Genomic DNA, 21,725 nt, shown 5'->3' on the forward strand with positions numbered 1-21,725 from the left:
TAAAGCAGGTAAATATATACTCACAAATGAGTTACAGTCTTAGGTTTCAAACAGTGATAGAAGCTACTGTAATGCGCAAGCTCTCTATGTTCTTTAGAGATGACCCAAGCTGCCCAGCTGGGGATCCCTTGCTTCTCCTTAGAAGTCCTGCCCTTTCCCTAGAAGTCCAAGGTGCACAGGGGTCTTTGCTTATGTTAGGAATCTTTGCCCCTCAGAGTCCAAACAGCATAAGGGTAGTAATTTTTCTTGCCAGGGATTTTTATCCCCTTCCCCCAGAGCTCAACCTGATGGGACACGGGTTTGTGCAGGTCTCTTGGGTGTTGGTGGAGCAATCAACAAAGTCTTTTGTCCACTGTTCCAGGATGACTTGTCTGATGTCTGTGGGCCTTCTTTTGCTGGGCAGGAGGCGACACCTCTTGTGGTAAGCTAGTATCTCACACTCGGTAAGGCTTCTCGTCTGACTGGAAGGGTTTGCAGTTTCAAAGCAAACACTTTTGTAGTTACAGAGCAAAACACTTAAATATTACCTTAGAGCATGGGATACAGATATTCCAAGTGAGATTTGCAGGCAGCAACTCACAAACCGTTCAGAAAGTCCAAACACTAAACACATTTCTATAAAGCCAATGCCCATTTTAAAAACGCTAACACACAGGTGAGCCAGACTGGTTTCCAGCTATGCGTTTGTCAGTGTTTAATGAGGCCTATGCATGAGCTGGCACCTGGTCTGCTAGCATCACACACCCATGGCAGTGTATACAGAAAGGATTGGAGCTGCACTGGTTGAGACCATTGGGGCATTTTGTCTGGTACCTCGTCTGGCCTCCCGCCACACCAGACCACACCACTGACCCATCTAGTCTTGCATTTCACCCCTCCGTAACCAAGAGCAGATTGTTGAACCTTCTAATCAGCATCTTTCCTCCTGCAATTCCACATCAGATCACTGGTATCTCACCTCCTGCCGTATATCAGACCCTTGACCCATCTAGTCCGTATCTTGCCTCCCATGATACTGTTTGGGTCATTTGTCCATTTAGTTTGGTATCAAAATGCTCCAGTTTCAAGAGTTATTTCAGACTCTTATTACAACCTTTGCTTTGACTATCATGTTGGAAGATATGCTAAGATAATCAGTGCCAAAAAAGCCGGAATTGAAAACTCACGCCAGTTTGCAAATTATATATCATTATCCTCTTCTGATGAATGAATGTGGTACTGATAAAAGCTCTTTGGTTGACATCTCAAGCTAAATCAGTGCAATGGATTCTGGGTAAGATTTCAAGTTACAGTACTTACAGTACCGAGATACACAGAGTCTGAAAAGTACCTTCATTTTTCTGCATTTAAAACTAGAACAAGTCAGCTGTGTTCCTCTAAATCCAACTGAACAACACAAAAAACAATAAATGGATCTCTCTGAGCTGAACATTTTTGGAAAGTGTGCCATGTTTGGAACAGGCTGATTGATTGGAGGACAGAAGGAATGAGTTAGATAACAGTCAAGGGCCTGTCTCCTGAGGGGAAAGTGTTCTTACTTGGAAACCATTAGGGAACAGGACATTTTCCTTATAATTTCTCTTCCAGCTGAAGAATCACTATATCCCCCCACTGAGGATACTGAGGAAGAAACAAGTGAAGTGACTCCCTTAAGGTCACATAAGACTTTGGTAGGAGAGCTCAGATGAGAACACAGAAATCCTGCTTTTCATGCCTTTGCTCTACCTATTAATCAAGACCACCTCTCTTTGCCTTGAAGGCTTCTGTGGTTGTCATTGTATCCTTTTGGTATTTGTTCCTTTCCCACCGGGAGAATTGATCCAAAAAGCAAAAGTAAGAATTGACAAAGACCTTTTCCCCTCCCTGTGCAGAATTAAATCTGAAATGGGTTGATAACAGCAAAATCCAGTCCTCCTTGACTCTGACAAATGTCTTTAATGTTATTCAGGAAGCTGACCTTTTCCCGTCTTTATTGTGCAGCTTCCCTCTGAATCAGATTTGATTGTTACTTCAGGTAAAATAACAAACACTGTCACATAAACAACTTTGCAGCAATGTTAAAAGGAGAAAAGCTGCCTTACTTGCAAAGCCAACAGAAACCAACAGTCATGCTCTAAGCCAGTGGCTCTCAACCTTTCCAGACGACTGTACCCCTTTCAGGAGGCTGATATGTCTTGCATACCCCAATTTTCACCTCACTTGAAAACAACTTGCTGACAAAATCAGACATAAAAATACAAAAGTATCACAGCACACTATTACTGACAAATTGCTGACTTTCTCATTTTTACCATATAATTATAAAATAAATCACCTGGAATATAAATATTGTACTTACATTTTGGTGTATAGTATATAAAGCAGTATAAAAAAGTCATTGTATGAAATTTTAGTTTGTACTGACTTCGCTAGTGCTTTTTATGTAGCCTGTTGTAAAACTAGGCAAATATCTAGATGAGCTGATGTACCCCCTGGAAGACCTCTGCGTACCTTCGGGGGTACACAGACCCCGGTTGAGAACCACAATGCCAGCCATGGAAAATCAGTTGTGACGACCTTTCCTCTATGCACCCTCATCTCTCCACTCAGAGTGGAATACTCTAGGCATGAGGGTTCTGCTTTGAGAAACCAACAGAAGAAATACCACTCCACTGAAAGGTTAATGGTAGGTAATGCAGACCACAAATGGGCCAGCTAGATCAGAAAACATTAAAGATGGAAAATCAGACAGCAAATCTAAGGCTGCTCGTGCGGTGAAGAGAAATGACCACACATTGTGAAATAAGAGTTCAGTCCCAAGCCTTGCTACAGATTTCCTGTGTGACCATGGGCAAGCTCATTTCACCTCTCTGGGCCTTGCTATCCCCAGCTGGCAAATGGGGACAATAATGCTTACCTGTGCCTTACAGGGTCACTGGGAGGCTTAATTCATTAATGTGTGTTAAAAGTATTGAGAGTCTCGCTGCTATAGGAAATGAGTATCTTGGTCTGATAAAATGATGAAATCTATCTATCTATCCAGGTACTTACACAGCCACCATCATTGCAGTATCTGAACCCCTTGCAAACACCAGTGAATTTATCTTCACATCTTTCCTGTCAGCTAGAGAAGTATTATTGTTCCTTATGCATATATAACAAACTGAGGCACAGGAAGATTAAATGACTAATGGCTTGTCCACATAGGGAAACTGACTCAAACAGCTATTCTGGAATAGCTCCCTTTGTGGACTCTCTATTTCTGAATAAAAGTCACTTTATTCCAAAATAATTAGTGTGCTTCCAAAGGGGAGTAATTATTTTGGAATAAAATCACTTCTATTCTGGAATAGAGTGGTCATACAAGCATCTCTTCTACCATAGCTTATTCCAGTCCATTTCCCCATGTAGACGAGCCCTAAGGTCACATACCAAGACTCTAGGAAAGCCATGAATTGAATCCAGGCCTCCAGAATGCCAGTCCAGTGCCTTAACTTCAAGACCAACCTTCCTCCCTTTTGTCCAAAAAATTTACAAATCAGTTTATACACAGTAAAGCTCTGAACATCCTTCACAACACCCACCCATAAATTGTTTTATTAGGTAAGTGAGCCATGGTATGTGCCAGGTATGAGGACAGTGAGGGGACAAACTGGGCCGGCTCCAGGGTTTTGGCCGCCCCAAGCAGCCAAAAAAAAAAAGCCGCAATCGCGATCTGCAGTGGTAATTTGGCGGGAGGTCCTTTGCTTCGAGGCGGAGTGAGGGACCGTCCGCCGAATTGCCGCCGAATACCTGGACGTGCCGCCCCTCTCCAGAGTGGCCGCCCCAAGCACTTGCTTGACAAGCTGGTGCCTTGGAGCCGGCCCTGGGGACAAAATATCTAATATCCTACACTGCAAACACAGATGCACTGCCACTCTTCTAGTCTCTAAGCATGCCTAGATCTGACATGGATCAAACTGATAATGACAATTGGGAAGATCCCAGGTCCAATGTCGCTAACACCTGCTAAGACAGAATACAAATACGTATTTCATGGATCAGGGAGGATTCCTGGGGAAAACGAGATTAAAGTGGACCTTGCTCTATTGGCTGAAGAAATTGAAGATAGAAAATTTAGGGGTAATTGTCAAATTAGATGACCCTACCAAGGGGATAAACTTCCTGGTGGTCATGCAGAAATCATGCACATTAGAATGATGACAGTGCCTAAATCCACAAGACCGGAACAGAGCTGTCAAGCAACGGGATTACATTTGATAAGGTAACAAAATTGGCTGATGCATCCTGTGTGCCAGATGGCAGATAAAACTGGACAAAGAAAGCTCACTGCTAACCACAGTTAATACTCCACATGTAGAGCTGGCTGTACTTGTTCAAAGTAAATGGGCTGAATTTTTATCGAAAAACGCTGTTTTTTGCACCCAAAGAATAAAAATGGTGAAAAAATTGTTAACGTCGTCTACATTTTTTGGTCTCCCCTAAAATTTTCTGCAATAATTTTTATCCAAAATATTATTGAAATTTTGCATTTATCAAAAAATCTGGTTTAAGAAAATAAAAACGAAGCATTTATAAGCAGTTTGGTAACTGTTTTTATAGCATTTTTTATTTTTAGTTTTTGAACCCAGTGAAATGGAAACAATTAAAAAAAAATTACAAAATTAAAAACAGAAACCATTTAGATCATCTCTACCCACAAGGGCGATATGGATGCACCTGCTCATTCCTCAGTATTCATTCATCCTAAGAAGTGTTTCAAAAAGAAAATGGACTAAAGACACACTGAGCTCTGTCGGCTACAGCCATTGGTGATGACATACATTGGTGTTGAGAGCTGTGGCAGAGGAAATGCTGCGGAGTGACAAAAGGGAAGAACTGCTCCTGGTACTTTGTGCACCTTTTCAAGCATGCACTTTTTGTAACGCTTATCGGCAGAAGAGCATAACAGCAGCAAAGACCCCACTGTGCATCTGTGGTCATGAGATATTTTGCAGACAGTGTTGCCACCTCTCGCAAATTTATCAAGGATGTCACTTTTTTTTTTGAAGTCTCTCAGAGTTCTGTGGGTCTGGGGGAATCTCAGCTTTCATGAAAGACCAACAAATTATTACAACATTTGTGGGTTGTTTTTTAAATTCCAGCTCGTGGTGTCATGTTAATATGTGAGAATCTCTACTTGCATTGCTTAAAAAAGTAACTTTCTAGCTCTCCTGACTATAGAGAAAAGCTTGAAAACATGAACCCTAAAGATTCAAAATCCAGATGGCAAATAAAAAAAAAAGTTTCAAAAATCTCATGATTTTGGGGGACTGACTCATGACTTTTGGGCTGGCAATACTGCATGCCATTAAACGTCTCCGTGCATGTGTGTATGAGTGAGCACCCATATAGGTGACTGGCTTCAGAGAACAAGAGAAAAGGGGATCAAGTGAGATCCAGCCAAAGCATCAGCAGAGCAACTGAGGATAAATATGTTGGTCACGTGATTCAGCAGTGGCTATCAAGCCCAACCCTGCAGTGATAGCAGCAATCACTAAGAGGAGGCCACCAGGGAATCGTATAGAGCTAGATAAGATGTCAAGGATGTTGATTTTACCTCTCCACATTCACATCGCACCTTGCAGGAGTTTTGTCACCACTAAAATCTCCTTCTGAAAGTGTCAGTGTTTCAATCAGACACCCAGCAAGATATTACCTTGACCCAAATGAAAAAACTGATTGCCAATGCAGGCAAACACTGGCGTAATATGATCTCAATAAAGAGGCAGTCGTTCAGGTGGACATATCTAAGAGAGAACTGGTGGCTGCTACTACTGTACTGCAAAACACCACTGGCTTTCTGTTTATGTCCAAGTTTCTCCCATCCATGGAAATACAACTCTGCACAGATTGAAAAGAGCAGCGTGAAACAGCGGTCTGCTGGGCAGGGAGAGATAGCGCTGTGGGGGAGAAAATTCACAGTGGAGTTTTAGCACAAGCCTTTCAAAGCAATCATGGACCAAAAAAAGTACAGAAAACCACCAGCTCGCCGAAGAATGGTATTGCGCTTGCAGAAGTATGACACTGTGGTTAAACACAGAGCAAGAACGGATATGGCAGATGGTTTGTGTCAGGGTTTGACACTATGAAACAGTTGTTCGAGGCCAAGTGTATTTAGCTGAAGAAGAGCTATGTGTAAGCTGGAAAGCTTGACTCTCTCACCAACAGAAGTTGGTCCAATGAAAGATATTACCTCCCCCGCCTTGTGTCTCTCATATCCTGGGACCGACACGCCTACAACAACACTGCAAATGGTTTGGCTGTGTCAGGCAAGACATTGTCAGTGAAGAAATCGGACTAAGCAAGAGCTCCCGGTGTCTACATGGCTGGAGACTATCAGTGCTGGTTGGTCAAAAGGAAAACGATGGGGGTCAACCACACATGAGAGAGCTTTAGACACTGAGCAAGGAACTACCCTTCACAGAACTTTGTGGCTGCTCGGACAGGCTTCTGTGGAGCACACGGCAAAAAGAAAGGTTTATTTGGACTCCAGCTGCGTTGTTTGAGTTATTGTTAATGCACAATGACTTATAGGAACCTGAAGAATGGATGGCTCAAGGAACTACCATTGGCACCCAAGACCCTGTGACCCACTGTTTCTCATCAGCATGGGGTTAGCAGCAACCAAAAGCTACTGCTATTAGCCTCTTCAGTGGCACCACACTGAAGCATAGGGATGAGATCCTTACCCCACTGAAGTCAATGGGAGTTTTGCCCAGTCACAAATTAAGAGAGTAGTCTCACACTTAGGAGTCAGGGGCACGCCTAAGATCTAGTTCCAGCAATACCGCTGACTCACTGTGTGACCCAGGGCAAGTCACTTCACCTCCCTGTGCCTCAGCTTCCTCATCCATAAAATGGAGACAATACTCCTGAGGTGTTAGGCTTTAGCATCTGTAAGGTGCTTTAAGATTCTCAAGTGAAAATGTCATAATTTGTATCACAGTAAGGCCTAGAGGCCCCAGTCAAGATCAGGGCCCCACTGTGCTAGGTGCTGTACAGACACATGGTAGGAGATAGTCCCTGCTCCGAAGAGCTGACAGTCTAAACATACACAGGAAGCATTATTGACACCATTTTACATACAAGGAGCTGAGGCACAGCGAGACTAAATGACATAACCAAAATCACACAACAAGTAGGTGGCAGAACCAGGAATTGAATATAAGTCTCCAGCATCACAGCCCAACCATCTTGCAAGTGTAGCATGTATAGCATTGTTATGGTGGCAATCACTAGATGGCGCTGTAACACATAGTTTTGCACATTCTTTTTGTTAGCAGGCAAGCAGTGTACCTTCTTTGACAAAACACTGTAGTTGGTTTGCTGATGTAGTTGGTTTGGGGGAGCTGTTGCAAACAGCAAGAGTGTTTGTCATTAGCCTTAACCTCTCTCGCTAGAGTCAATTTTTGGTGCAGATTTCTTTGCTGGGACCTGAGTAATGGGGTTTGGGTGAGAATCCTGAATGAGGGGATGGTCTGTGTGCAGTTTGCGACCACCCCTCTTCCAAGACAGGTGTATGTAGCGTAAATAAAACAAATTACACTAGCAAAGTACTCAGGCTCCACATCCCTGATTTTTCCAACAGGAAACTGATCGATCAACAAGACCCTGACACTTGTAACAGCTCCACAGAGGGACAGCAGGATTATTCTTATCCTTCAGTTAGCAAAGAGAAAATTTCAGGGGGGATGGGGAGAGTCAAGTGGCCCAGCAAGAAGATGACTTGCTGTAGAGACTATGATGTTATTGTGGAGGTGAATAGACACTAAATCCACGGGGAAAAAATCCTCTGCACCAGCACCAGCCTGGAGGGATTGAAATCTCAGCCTTTCCTGACGACTTTGGTACACATGACATTTAAAATAGGCTAACGTGGTCCCAGAGTCTGTCCGTCAGGTAATGAAACATGACAAGTGAATCCTGGAAATTCTGCCCGACTGCAACGTATCAGTGTGAAGGGGAAGGGCAGGCCATTGGCTGAGCAAAACAAGAATCCCAGCTCCATTGCAGTTTCAGGGAGGGGAAAGAGCTCAGATCTACCTGCCCCAGCTCTCACCCTCCTACAGGAAAGCCTGGCTTAATTTTCATATTTACTGGACTCCAGATTAGATTTGCAGCCACCCACCAAACATAGGGCCTGATTTTCCCTGACGCACGTTGGTTTCATGCTGGTGTAACTCCGCTGACTTCAGTGGGGTGCCTTTTGATTTACACCAGCATCAGAAAAAGATGAACTGAGCCCTTATCCTTCTGTAGCATTTATTAGCTAAGGAATGGCTGGACACAAGTTACAAGAGCAATACGATGACGTTAACTCTTTAGCGTCTGAATACTCTGCAGGAACACAGCCAGGTATTGCCATGCTGGAAGAGACCACAGATATTCTGGTATCCTGCCTCTGGCAGTGGCTGATACCTGATGAAGGAGAGCCAACGGTACAATAGTGCACAACATTTCTTCCCATCTCCTGCAGAGATTAGCTGACACTCTGCAGCACGCAGTCTGGTGACCCTGTCTGAGCATGGATAACTACAAATGTGGTTAGCGCAAGCATAAAAGTATCCAGCCCTTTGTAAATGCAGCTCCAATAAGTTCCAGATCCAGGACTGGGTCTGTTTGTTTATTTATTTTCAGTCATTGATCAAATGTTTAAATGCTGAAGTTAAAGGGAGGTGTTGAGTGAGTACTTTGCCTGTCTTGGAAATTACAGCACATTTGTCTGCCTCAGACAGCAACAGTTGGTTTTGAAATTCATGTGTAGATTAAATACATTGCTACAGCAAAAAGATAGGGGCTAGGGGAGGAGATTAGCGATGGCTAAAATCTGCCCTACTGGCAGAAAAATACCTGAGAGGAAAGCCAATAAATACTTGATTTTAAACATTTTAATAACATTACAGCTTAAGGCCAGCATGACCTATGGTACCACCTTTACCAGCCAGCTACTGAGACACAGGAAAAGAATAAAAAGCTTTGATTCTCAGGTTTTGTCGGAGGGGAGGGGGCGGGTTTAGCTATTGGTGTGGTGCTGGTGCACCCATGTAAACCATTTGAACCCGATTTAGGCTGCACCAGTGCAAGTCACGATTTACACCAATGCACTCTACGCTGGGAGTTTGCTGCAACATAGGTGTGCTACACAGGTGACTAATCCTCCATATGGACAAAGCAAAGGTGTCCAAATTCAGTGAGGTAAAAGAGCAGCCCTTATTCACAAGCCACATTCCACCCATCAGAGGGCAGTCACATGTGCACGCTCACTCACACAAATATCAAACGCACCGTGCACCAAAACAAGCATATAATGCAGGGACCTGAGTTAGAACCGATTAAACTGGCCAGGTTTGCACACCTGCCTGCTTCTTGACATGTGTAAATATATCAGATGCCTCTCTCCCAGCCGCTGAGTTTGTAAATTCTAATCTTTGTTGTTGTCTAGCGACCAGAAACATAAATGGGGATTGCTTCCCAGGCACCTTCAAAGGAGTTGAAGCTGCTAAAGGAGACAGATTCAGTCAAACACATGAGCATATGCATATATGTGCTCAGGGATTCAAAAGTACAAGTGTGAGGGTCTTCATATAAGTGCATGCCAGTGGTGTGAGTGGGGGATGGTATGTCTTCTCTATCCTAGAAGAGTCTATAGTAAATGGGAAACTACGGAAATTGCAGCTCTACAAGTGACAAGTCACTGAAAGCTGAGCACTTGACCAGAGAAACAAGACTTTTTTAGTCAGGCTGTTGTTGTCAAGTTTGCTTTTGCTAATGTCTATTTAACCATTTAATGTCCAATACCTAATATACTCTTGGGAGAAAGGATGGCTGTGTTAAAGATTCGACTGTCCCTTCAATTAAGTTGTAAAAGCCCATAAGAAACATCTCTGAGTCTCTCTGGAAGTCCACCAGTAGGTCTCGGGATGACCAGATTTGCCAGTCCTGATATTTCTAAGCATCTTTTCGGGCACAAGCTCTTTTTAAAAATCATTTGTAGCTTGCTTCTAAGAGACTATATATCTTGGAAATGGTTAATTTATATGGAGAAAGAGATCCAAGACTTTGCTTCCCAAGGCAACTGTGCCTTATCTGACACATAACTAGAAAATATTTACAGCAGGTCTTGATTCTCAAAGGACCAGAAAGTACTAAGAAAATCCTTGGAGGTGTGCACAGAAGAACACAGTAGGAAGGTCAAAACAAGAAGAGAGAGCTTCTCAGACGCAGGAAGTGTGGGAACCTTCCACTGAGTCTACTGCTTGACAGACATCCACCCTTATGGGAAAGTCTTGTAGAAAAAATAACCAGGATAAAACCAATAGGGTGCTATCAAAATGTAATACAGTTCTATTGAAAGGACTCTAAAAGCTAACTGCAATCCAAGAGGAGTTTTGCCATTGGCCTCAAAATGACCAGGATTTCATCCATAGAAATGAACAGAAAACAAGACATTTTCTATACGTTTTTATAGCCATCCAACAAAATTCTATAGAAGAGAGAAAATTCTCTATTAAATTCTACAGGATGGTTTTAAAACAATCCTATAGAAAGGTTATTGTTTTTTACACAATCCTACAGGACTACGGGCAGCATCAATCTCTATGCATCAGCTCTACTATTCAATAAATAATGCATACTTCCCATGACAGATGACCATCGCAGGGGGAAAGCGATGTTATACAGCACCTTCTTTCACACACACCCTGGAAATCTGAGTAGATCGTGCAATGGTTAGAAGACAAAATAAAATAAACTTGAGGAAAGGAAGACAGTTTCCCCAGGTGGTCGTGCCTGTTTGAGTTGTGGAGATATCTGCATTCTCCTTTGGCACCATTAGAAGTAAAATATGGTGCACTGTTGTGATAAGAATATAGAGGAGCTCACAGCAGCTCTTATGTGTTCCCAACTCCTTCTCTGCTGGGTTTCCCAGCTCAAACCATGCTAACCCTATTCGCTGAGTTGCCTCCGTCTTTTGCCATCTTCCTCTGCTCGGGCCAGAGTTCCTCTCATTTCCCATAGTGTTCCTTTCTCCAGGCTCAGATCTGCACTGTCCCATTGAAAAGACCTGGTCCCCTCCAGCCCATTCCACTCTGAAGTTCAGATCCACTCTGCAGCATCACAGAAGCTGCCCTGCTCAGCCACGTCTCTCCGGCACTCTGAGGATGTCTACACTGCAGCTGGGCATGTGCCTCCCATCACGGGTAGCTGGATTTGTGCTAGCGTCACTCAAGCTAGCAATGCGGACATGGCATCTCCAGCTGTGACTCAGGCTATACCACAAGAGCAGCCATGCAGCCAATCAGAACGATCAGCAAATCAAGGATTTCCTGGCCTCTCTCTTCCTTCCCTGGTTTTCACAGTCCCAAAGGTCTCCTCTCCCTGATGCTATACAGTAGCTGCCTTTTATTCATTGGCTCAAGTGGGTGGAGAATAAAATTCAGGAATCCTGCAGGCAGCAGTAACACATTTGGACTTCATTCCAGAAAAATGTAGGAGGCTGAGCCCGCCTGTGAATTATAGCACAGTGCCAGCTCTGTTGGAGTTCAGGTTGAGCATCGCTTTTTGTAAAGGTCGCCCGTTCTAAGCACTCTGAAGTTCACATTCTTAATGGGATTGTCTGGAAATTTGCTGTGTCTCATGTTGGTGCAGAGTAGGAATAGCAGAACAAGTTTGGGATAATTTAAGCAGGGGGTTTCCAAGAAACAGCCCTCTCCCCAAATCAGCTGTTTACAAAATCACCTGGTTCTTCTATTTATTTATTTATTGCATGCACCAGGGGCACAAACTGTGGCTCAAATTTTTCCCCAATTTGATCCCAATTGGGGACTGATCTCAGCCAGTGCGTGGCACCCACTGCCCTTTTGGGGAAGCAATACTGGAAAAGTCAAAGGGTAAAGATTGTAACTCCAAGTTGGCATGAGCTGAACCGATGCACCTAGACGACTGAAATGCTTATGAGCAGCAGGACTGGGCTCTCTTGAAGCCAGAGGCTTTGCAGGCAGTCTGTTGTGCCAGTAACTGTGTGGCTCAAGGTGACATCCTGTGGGGCATGAAGCTGAACTGACATTTTGAGCACTGCCCTTGGCAGTTTTCAGAGGACTTGTGCTATGCCTTGGCTACCATTGCACTGTGTGGGGGCAGCAATTTCCCACACAAAAGAGTGGAACTCAGAGATTTTAAGGTCAGAGGGGACCGCTCTGATCATCGAGTGAGACCTCCTCCAGAAAACAGGCCAGAGGCCCGTCGCTTCTGGTTGGGCAGGAGCATCTTTTCTAGAAAGAACTCCAGTCTTGATTTAAAGGCTTTCACACATGCTCACGAGTCTACCACATCCCTGGGTAAATCATCTGAATGGTTAATTACTCCATTGCACCTTATTTCCAATCTGAATCTGTCCAGCCACTGCTTCTTGTTATGTCCTGGCCTGCTAGTTACAAGAGGCATCCACTGTTCCGTTACAAATGTGTGGCCACCACCACTTCGAGCTGCAGAGACCAGAGAATTCTTGTCCTTCTGTTCCAAACACCACAACCCTCTAGCACACAAGGTACAAGAGAATCTCTCCTGTGGCTGTAGCATTTGAACGTATATCTATGGCTACTGGAGGTATACGTTATGGAAATCCCATGTTAAAGTATTGATTTTTTTAGAGACTTTTATTGGCATGTGCACCTCCAGCACCACAATGCCCCCTACTGAATCGTTTGCAGCACCGCTGCTTGCAGCGCCTGTGTTTTCCTGGGAGTTTTCCTAGTCAAAGATTGACCTGGCCTAACCCTATTTAACTTGGGAGAGCTGACAAGATTTCAGCCTGAGGCGGCATGGCTGCAGGCCAAGCTAGATGAGTACTTATAAAGGGGACTTTGTGGCAAAGCCAAATAGTTCTCATCTCCGAGCGAGTATGCCAACGAGCATCAGCAGAAAATGAGACAGCCACTGCAGCACCCCTTGGAGCCATATTCTTTATCACATGTATCCTTTTAACAAATAAAAACGTGTACATTTAAAAAACTTTTCCGATCCTCCCAGCCTATACAGTGAGAATGGATGAGTCCATGGAACATCCTTATCACATGAGACGACACCTTGTGTCTAGGAGGATACGTTGCAGCAGGACAGCTAATGGGGTGACCCACGTGGCTGATGATTCTTTGAGGCGTTGTTTGCAAATAAGGCGAATTCTCACAATATTGCAGGGATCGTTGTGGTAAGAGCCTCTGAGGCTGAAGTAGAAAAAAACTGTTTTGTTACCAAGCTCAACAATGGACAGGTTTCTTCTGGGTTTTAGCTGGACTTCAGTCATTCCATAGTGAAACCCCAGAGCATCCACCAAGTCAACCCTCACTTCTTCCCTGAGGCAGGGAAATCTGTCCCTCCCCAGAGTTCAAGGACATGCCACGAATTGGAACATCTCCTCTCCTCTGTGTTGGTTATTCCCACTTAGAGAAGAATGGGCCCACAGTATCTTTGGTTTAGAGGAATTAGGGCAATCAAATGTAACGTCTTGGCTCCTGCAATGGTCAGGAAGGATTTCTCACCTCCCCCAGTATCTTTGCTACCTGAACTGCAAGTTTTCACAAACAGCTGCCTTAGACAAATCCTCCACATCAGCTGGCCATAAAAAAGATCACAGATTAAGGGCTTTGGAAGAGGACAAAAACAATTGATAAGCCAGGAAATTATGGAAAGGCAAAAGTGGTGGCTAGGACACCCCTGGAGGAAAGAACCAAACAACGTAACAAGACAGGCATTGGACTGGGTTCTCCAGAGCAAGAGGTGACAGGGTAGACCCAGGACAACTTGGAAACATACAACAGAAGCAGAAAGGAAACATATCAACATGACTAGGGAAGAAGCTACGAGTAGGTCTACACTTATGGTGGTGTATAGGGTACAGACACAGCATGTCCATATAGCAGGGGTATAAAGAACAGTATTGATGGTGAGGCACAGCTTAGGGAAGTAGAGTAGAGCAGAAGGTCCTACAGGCCTGAACCCCCTGGGTACATACTCCACACAGCTCTCTACATGCCCAAGCAGCGCCCACCTCTGTGCTATTTTTAGCAGTATAGTGTCCCGCTGCCTCCTGGCTACCGGAACCTCTTACTGCTGCATGTAACTACACACCATAGTGATTTTGGATGCAATCTGACTTTCACTGTGTCATGTAGCTACATGAACCCTACATGCCACCACAAGTACAGACAAGCTCTAAGACCGCAGCAAGAAACTGGCAAAGAACGGAAGGCCTGGGTGAAGGCCCGAGGGTCTGCATGGAATAAAGCAAGTTTATCAGAGAATCTCAACGTACATTACCAACATTGACACATTCAGCCTCCCGACCCCCTGGTAGGCAAGTGTCACCATCCTCATCTCACAGGCAGGCAGCTAAGCTTCAGAGAGACAGGGGCAGGCAAGAAAGAGCTGAGGAGGCATCCTGCAGATCTGAGGAAGACGTGGATAGCCTGGTGGGAAGGGGACAGGCAGGGAGCAAAGGGGTTAGCACTTTTGCTCCTCAACCTTGGTCGGGAGACTCTGAAACCAGCTGATAGGGGCCCTCAACTCATCACACACTGCTCCTGAGGGCAACATCACTTGGAGGTTCAGGGGGCCCAACTACATCTCACCTACAGCTGGAAGTGACTGGGTAGACAGACACCTCTGGTTTCCTGACTCCCCTGTCTGCCAGGTGGTGTTGCTGGGTTTTAGCCAATAGCTAGCATGGAAGCGGCCAGCTTTTGAGACCCCATTTCCATTCTCGCCTGCCAGTCAACCAGCACCTTGCCGACCCTCAGTGCCTTCTCTCTACTCCAATGAGAAACAACTCAAAGGCCCAGGGGAGAGAGTGCTTAGCCTCTGGCAGGGCTGCTGATGTAGCAGAAGCTGCAAAGAGGCTGACCCAGAGTGAGGGGGTCTAGACATGGAAGAGGAGTTGAGGGACTGAGAGATGAGATGGGTATTGGCAGATTTTGGCAGACAGGAACTCATGGATTTGAGGCAGGCTGTATAGTAAGGCATCTACTCCATAATGTATGCAGATTGCATGCACAATTTGTGCAAATGGGATTGGTAAATGCTGTACACTGTTTCTGGCTTTTTCCTGCCACTCTCTAGGCAGACTGGAGGTAGATTAGACAGACTCTGTGGGGTTCTATCCAACAGCAGCACATGCAGCAATTCTGACCACTGCAGCTCTCTCTGCATTGCTACCACCTGCCAGCTTTTGAACTAGCTACCTCTGAATGTACTTGCCCAATCTGCCTCTGGAAATCAGCCATTAATGGAGGTGTCCAGCCACATATCCAGCCACCTCTTCACAGTCCCAATTTCTGGCAGATTAGTTTTGAAAATCTGGCTCCTCGTGGGACATGCTCACTATTGTCCTTCAGTCTTTGGTATTAATGTAAATATTTGTACGCTAAGCAGTTGTATGGTATTGACTCTCAGGATGACCGGCAGCTACGAATAAGATCTAAAGTTCGTGGTTTAATAACAATAGTCCCGATTTGATAGTGTTGCTGTGGATTTTTTTCAGAAAGGACAAAACTGCCTGGCCTTAGCAAAGAGTGAAACAAAAGTTCAGGAGAGGACAACAGCAGTACATAATTTCCATAATATCCTAGTTACACATGCCCTAAATATATCAGGATTACCTTCTTTTTCTGCTTAGCCACTTTGCAATTAGCCTTTCACACCCAATAAGTGGAATTGCACAATAAATGAATTAACTCACAGCCAGAAAAAACTCTGCTTATGGCAGCCAAACAATTGCATATGGTGCCTGGGGGGAAAGGTGTGCTAACTAACTCTGGATTACAAGTGGTTTGTAAGTGGCTATTTTATTATTAAACATAAAATGTTCACAATGAAATACCTAATGATAAATCATTCATAATATTTCACACTTGCAGTGCGTTTCGCCTTCAAAGACAGTGATTGTTTGCTTATGTATGTAGGCAAAAAATGACATTAAGACAAAGAGATTTCAGGCCGGCAGGGGCAATATGGTGATAATATAGTCGGACCTCCTGCATAACGCAGGCTGTACAATTTCACCCAGTGATTCCTGCATCAACCCCAGGTTGAGCTGGACCCTCTCTTTTAGCAAGACCTCCAAGCTTGAGTTAAAGAGTCCAAGCGATGAAGAATGCATCACATCGCTGGGTCAGCTGTTCCACTGGTTAATGCCACTCATTGTTAAAAATGTGTGCCTTGCTAGTGTGAATGGAATACAGGCGATATTAAGGGTGAGAGTACATATCAGTAACCTGAGGGTTAAAAAAAACATTACAAGGAGGTGGGAATTATCCCCAAAACAAGCATTAGTAACCCAGGAAATTCAGAGCCACAAGAAATCCAACCATGTTAAGGTCTGGAAATGGCCAATTAGGGCCCCCAAACCACAAGACCTTTGCCTTGTAGTGATACCGTGCAATCATGAGGAAGACATTTTAGTGCTTGTGATCGCAGATTAAACCAATTTTTAAAAATAAATTAGGGTGGTTTTTTTTTTCATATTTTCTCTCATGGTGTTGGTGCAGGTAGGGGATATGCATGGGAGGAAGGGGCTAGTAGCAATGCCAAGGGCAGTGGGTGGAGACCAAAAATGTGCATGAGGTCTAGAGGGGAAGAGGGTTGTGTGTTGCAGGGAGAACGGGGCTATACAGTATGCAGGGATGGGGACAACGTTCCTGGAGAAGCCCTCAGAATGCAAAGACATCGGCACTCAGGCACTGGACTCCCTAGGCCCCCACTTCACATAACGCCAGTGCCCCTATCAGAGCCCCCCATCCGCTAGGCCCACATACATCCCTGCGTCCCCATTCCATCTCCCCACTGCATCCAACACAGCTGCTTTATTCTTCCCCAATCCCCACAACACTCTCCTTGCTCCCCCAGTACCAGAAAGCAGCACTGTGGGGAGCCAAGAGGAGCGGGGAAGCAGCCATGTGGGGATACTGCAGGGAGGGGGGACGACTAGGAATGTGAGGAGCAGGGCAGAGCAAAGGAGCAGGGCTGTGAAGGCGCAGGGTAGATAAGCGGGGAAGTGTGGGGCATCATCCCTATCCCCCATTTGACGGCCACATGCTTCAGAGGAAGCAGAGCCCAGCAGGGATCCCACACCTGTCAGCCCAACAGCTCATTCAGAGCAGGGCTCCCCTCTGATGGAGCCCAAGAGCCAGCGTATGGCCATGGAACCTTTAAAAGGCTGTGACAATGGGGATTGAGCAATCTGCCAATGAGAACCCGTGACACATCTACAGATCCCCTCACGCCGACTCATTATGACTAATGGAAATGAAGCATGCAAATTAGTTAGGGAAGAAGGACCATGATTGATTAAGCTTCCATGTGTCACTGGCCCCCTTAATTTAAAGGAAAGTTTAGAGTTAACCATTATGTGCAAGTCCTATAGAATTTAATAAACAATAACAACTTACTAAAGCAGCCCATACATAACACATTGACCATGTGTGTTTGTATCCCTGTGCAGCTGATCCACAGCAGTTCGCTGCTTGGCCCAGCTAATCAACTTGGTCCCTTAGCTCAACTGATAGTAGTCTTTACTGAAGAACTAGAGGGCCAAAGTTTGATCTCTGCTGATGACCAAATCAGGGAGTCCTTCCTTACAGATTCCTACAGCAGCAATATAATTGTCTACTAAATGCTATTGGGTGATACAATTGAAGAGAGAGAATATTGTTTTCTAATAAATCCTAAAGCCCTATTTAATTTCTATACATCCCTATTGATTTCCTCCCTATTAAATTCCATAGGGCTTTCCCATAAGGGTGTGCAAAATATGTAGAATACAACAAACATTGCTGACAGATCCTAAAATTGCAGCTTTTATGATTCCGCTGTACACACAAAGCCATTGCTTCCTCTTGGTCCTGAAGCTGAGACAGGGTTTTGGAGAACTTTGCTATATGTGTTTAAATAAGCAGTATTGCCAGCTCTCATGATTTGATCATGCTTTGCAATATTTGGTGTGTTTCTTAAAGCCCAACTCCTGGAGTCACGTGAATACATAAAAATCTCAGCTTTCATAATAAAAGTTTCTAATCTTCAGAGTGGCAGAGAAGAGCTTAAAAATATGGCTCAAATGGACCCCACAGGTTCCAAAAAAATAAAGAAGGCAAATAAAAAGAATTCCCAATGTATTGTTTCTTTAAAATCATCATTTTAAAGACAATCATGATTCTGCGGAGCTGACTAAGAGTTTTTGAGTGCTCAGGATTGGCAATACAAGTCAGACACAGTCTCTCATTCACAAATTGTCCCAGCAGCAGTCCAGGCTCCTACCCAACCATCCGCTCACAGGCAGGGAGAATATGCTGTCAAACAACACGCACGGCTCATTGAGTATTCTCTGAAGTGAATTTGCAGTCACTTATAAAGCTTTCCATTCAATCCCCAACTCCCAAAAGCATTTATCTTTGTGTGGGTCTCTCTCTCTATGTCGGTGTAGAGTGCCTAACACATTGTGAGAGCTGCTAGAATACAAAGAAATTAATAATTATTAATAATGATATTGAGCGCTGTCAAACCCACTGAGTTAAATTAAGGTGTTATAAAGACCAATTTCTATTCTATCCTTCAACCACTGCTGAGTTGGCATCACAGTTTATCGTGCCTCAATCGACAGGCGCCTCTCAAAGTGGACAAACAGATGAAATAAACTGGTTTCAGACAATGCTAGTGCTACCTTTTCCCTATCACAATTAAATTCCCTAAAGTATTGAGCTGTTGGTAGAGTGCAAAACACCATTATAATAAAAGCTGCATTGATCTTCGTGGGTGGAGCAAAAATATCTCTTTTCTTCCTCAAACAATTTCATTCACCTTTAAACCTCACTAACAACTGTCGCCCCAAACTCCTTGGCAGCAGAAAGCGATGCCCTGGTGGAGCTCACTTCAGGAGTAGGGACCTACCCCGTTTTAAACTTCAGCATTTGTTTTATTCATTTATTTGGCTGTGTCACTGTTCAAAAACAAGGGTGTGATTTTTTTTTTAATAATGGGAAAAGTATGGGTTCCCCCTCCCACAACTCAGAAATGGATTTTATTCTGATTTTCCAAACAAATTTCCCCTTTCTGCCAAAACCAAATCATAAAAAAATTCAGACTGAAAGGGGAATGTTTTGGGCAAGTTAAGGGTGCGTGAAAACAAGGAGACATCATCATCAGCTAGTGTAAAGTGATATGGAGCTATTGACTTCAGTGGAGCTGTAAGCTGGCCCGAGAAGACAAAAAAAGGTTTGCTACTTCAACTTGCGAGCCTTGACACTAGCTCATATAACTCTGCTAGCTGAGAAATTGATGCTATGCATTGCTATATAGACACCTCATAGGTGCCCTCAAAGTATGGTTTGGAATTATTTACAGACTTAAGGTACATGTTTGGAGAATTACCCTTCATTAGCAATAATTTGCATACTTATGTTAAATGTTCACAACACAATCTACACTTTCACTTTGTCACCTAATTGCTGATTTTTTTTAAGCAGTCACTAGGAAAGTTTAAGTGTGAGAAATGCTAAATATAAATATTGGAAGAGCCAAATGAAAACCTCTCCAGAGCTTTGTATAATGGAACACAGTGGTCCCCGGCTCCCTAACCACCTCCCATCTAGCCAAGACCCTCTCCCATTTAACTCAGACACCTCTTCCCAATGTCTCTATGAAACTCAGATGCCAGGCTGAGAATCCATGGTACAACATATCAGTACATTCAACCCATTAATGGCAATATCTTCAAAAAGTGCCCAATATTTTTGGGCACATGCCCAATTTGAGATGTCTGCTGCATTGATTTTTGTGGGTGTCACAAAAATACCCCCAAAAAACATTCATTCACGCATACACTTGAGTGCCCAATTTGAGTCACAATGGATCTGATCCACTATTACTCTGCTCTGCGTATGGTCATTTACTCTAATGCGAAGCAGGTGTAACACACAAATATACTGATCTGGCAGCATTTTATACCCACTCTGCACTAGTATAAGTGCCTGCACCAACTGCAGGGCAAAAAAGAATTGGGCCCATTGTGTCTTACGTTTGGCACCCAAACTGAGCGGCTACAGCTGAAAGCTGTCCTTCATCTCCTTCGCTCACACACACAGAATAACAAAAATGATCAACCTCAAGAAATTCAAAGCCTATAGTCCCTGCAAGAGTTCTGATTCCTGCAGCTCAGAGTTTCCCACTGGCATGCGGCATATCACGGTGCATCACAAATTATAACCAAAGTCCATTGCAGACGCCTGCCTCACTTCGCTTGAAGTCCCATTTTGCTACATTTGTCAATGTGTCAGACTATTATTTATCAGTGTCCGGGGGTGGGGGTAGTTGCGCTGGACAGAAAAGAGAATGTTCTCTACGGGGTTTTTTGAGGAAAAACTGCTGTATTAAAATCATTTGTTTCCTCCAAAAACACAAACAGGTAAAGAAGTCCAATTGGAAAGATAATTATGTGATATTATCCTATTGTTTTGATTAATATCCACCATTCACAGAACACACAAATAAGTACATGCATCTTTCAAATGTCTTGTCCAACCTATGCCAAACTTTAGAGAAAAATTCCTCTCTGGCTTGGATGAAGCATGCATAATTTCTAGGCAGACTAGTTCAGTTGTGGTACAGTTGATGGGGTTCATAATAATAAGACAGTTTCACTCTCAAGCATGTAGAGACCATTATAAGGTTACGGCTATCTAGAAGCTAGGTAAATGCTTTAATACTTCCCATTCACGTACTCTGGCAATTTAAACGGTCTGTCTATCTAACCCAGAAGGCTAAGATTGCAAGTGCAAGTGTAATACTTACTGCCAAAGCCAGCAGGAAACTTAATGAAGTGAGGATAATTCCCATACATGTTTAATCTTCAGTTCATCCCTTTCTTTTTTTTAATACAACTGCCTCTCCTCCGACTTCAAAGATCCTTAATATTCAGCACGGTCTGGCAAGCTTGGGGCAGTGCTCTGTGATACCATGGAATCTCTGACAATGCTGGGGCAGCTGCCTCCTCGAGTCTATAAGAGATCCTCCAGACGAGAGACTTCATAGTATCTTCAAGACGGTAGCAGCTGCCGTCTGTAATTTGGCATACTGTTGTTCTGCTGCTTTCCGATTCAGCTCAGGGCTGGGCTTCCGCACTCAGCTGTTGCAGCTCCCTGCAAATTCACACTGCACTGTCCTGGTGGCATAATCTACCAGCTAAGAGAACAATCGATGTGTGACAGCACCGGTATAGGTCAGAAATTCAAGGGGAAGGGGAATGAAATTGTTTGGGGGGTTGTGGTTTTTTGCACCAATAAAAAGGTGATGCAGGTTATTGTAACTACTATTATTATTATTTATTTACAGTAGCACCTGCTGTGTGGAAGATGCTTTCAAAACACTTGGGAAGGAACAATCCCTGCTTTAACGAGATTGCACTCCGCAGACAGATGGACAGACAAGTACACACAGGTTAGGGGATGGGGAATAATGCATTTCCTCCCACAAAATTTCAAACAGTTTGATACATATAGGATTATAATTGTGACAGGGAAAAGGTCACACTCACGGTATCGGAAACTAAAGTTCCTACAGTCCATCCATCCATTGGGTGCCCATCATAATGGCCTCAAGGTGCTAGACACTAGAATGCTAGAATTTGGTTTTATGTAGCACTGTAAGGTTTTTCAAACAGGTTT

At 44.0% G+C, this 21,725-nt stretch overlaps 1 protein-coding gene across 6 annotated transcripts in view; it reads right to left on the reverse strand.

Moving 5' to 3' along the window:
* The window catches only part of RXRG (retinoid X receptor gamma), a 103,403-nt gene that overhangs the window by 32,109 nt on the left and 49,569 nt on the right, over positions 1-21,725 (reverse strand). Inside the window, exon 1 of one of the 6 annotated variants that reach the window (XM_005283393.4) lies at positions 20,854-21,145. The exons of 4 other annotated variants lie outside the window; for them this stretch is intronic. In XM_005283393.4, coding sequence (XP_005283450.1) covers positions 20,854-20,902 — 49 coding nt within the window. In that variant the 5' untranslated portion in view covers positions 20,903-21,145. Of the gene's footprint in view, positions 1-24; positions 152-20,853; positions 21,146-21,725 lie in introns of those variants that run through there. One more of the 6 variants, XM_065554584.1, reaches the window with a different exon arrangement.

This window comes from Chrysemys picta, chromosome 8, assembly GCF_011386835.1.
Source record: "Chrysemys picta bellii isolate R12L10 chromosome 8, ASM1138683v2, whole genome shotgun sequence".
Classification (NCBI taxonomy): Eukaryota; Metazoa; Chordata; order Testudines; family Emydidae; genus Chrysemys; species Chrysemys picta.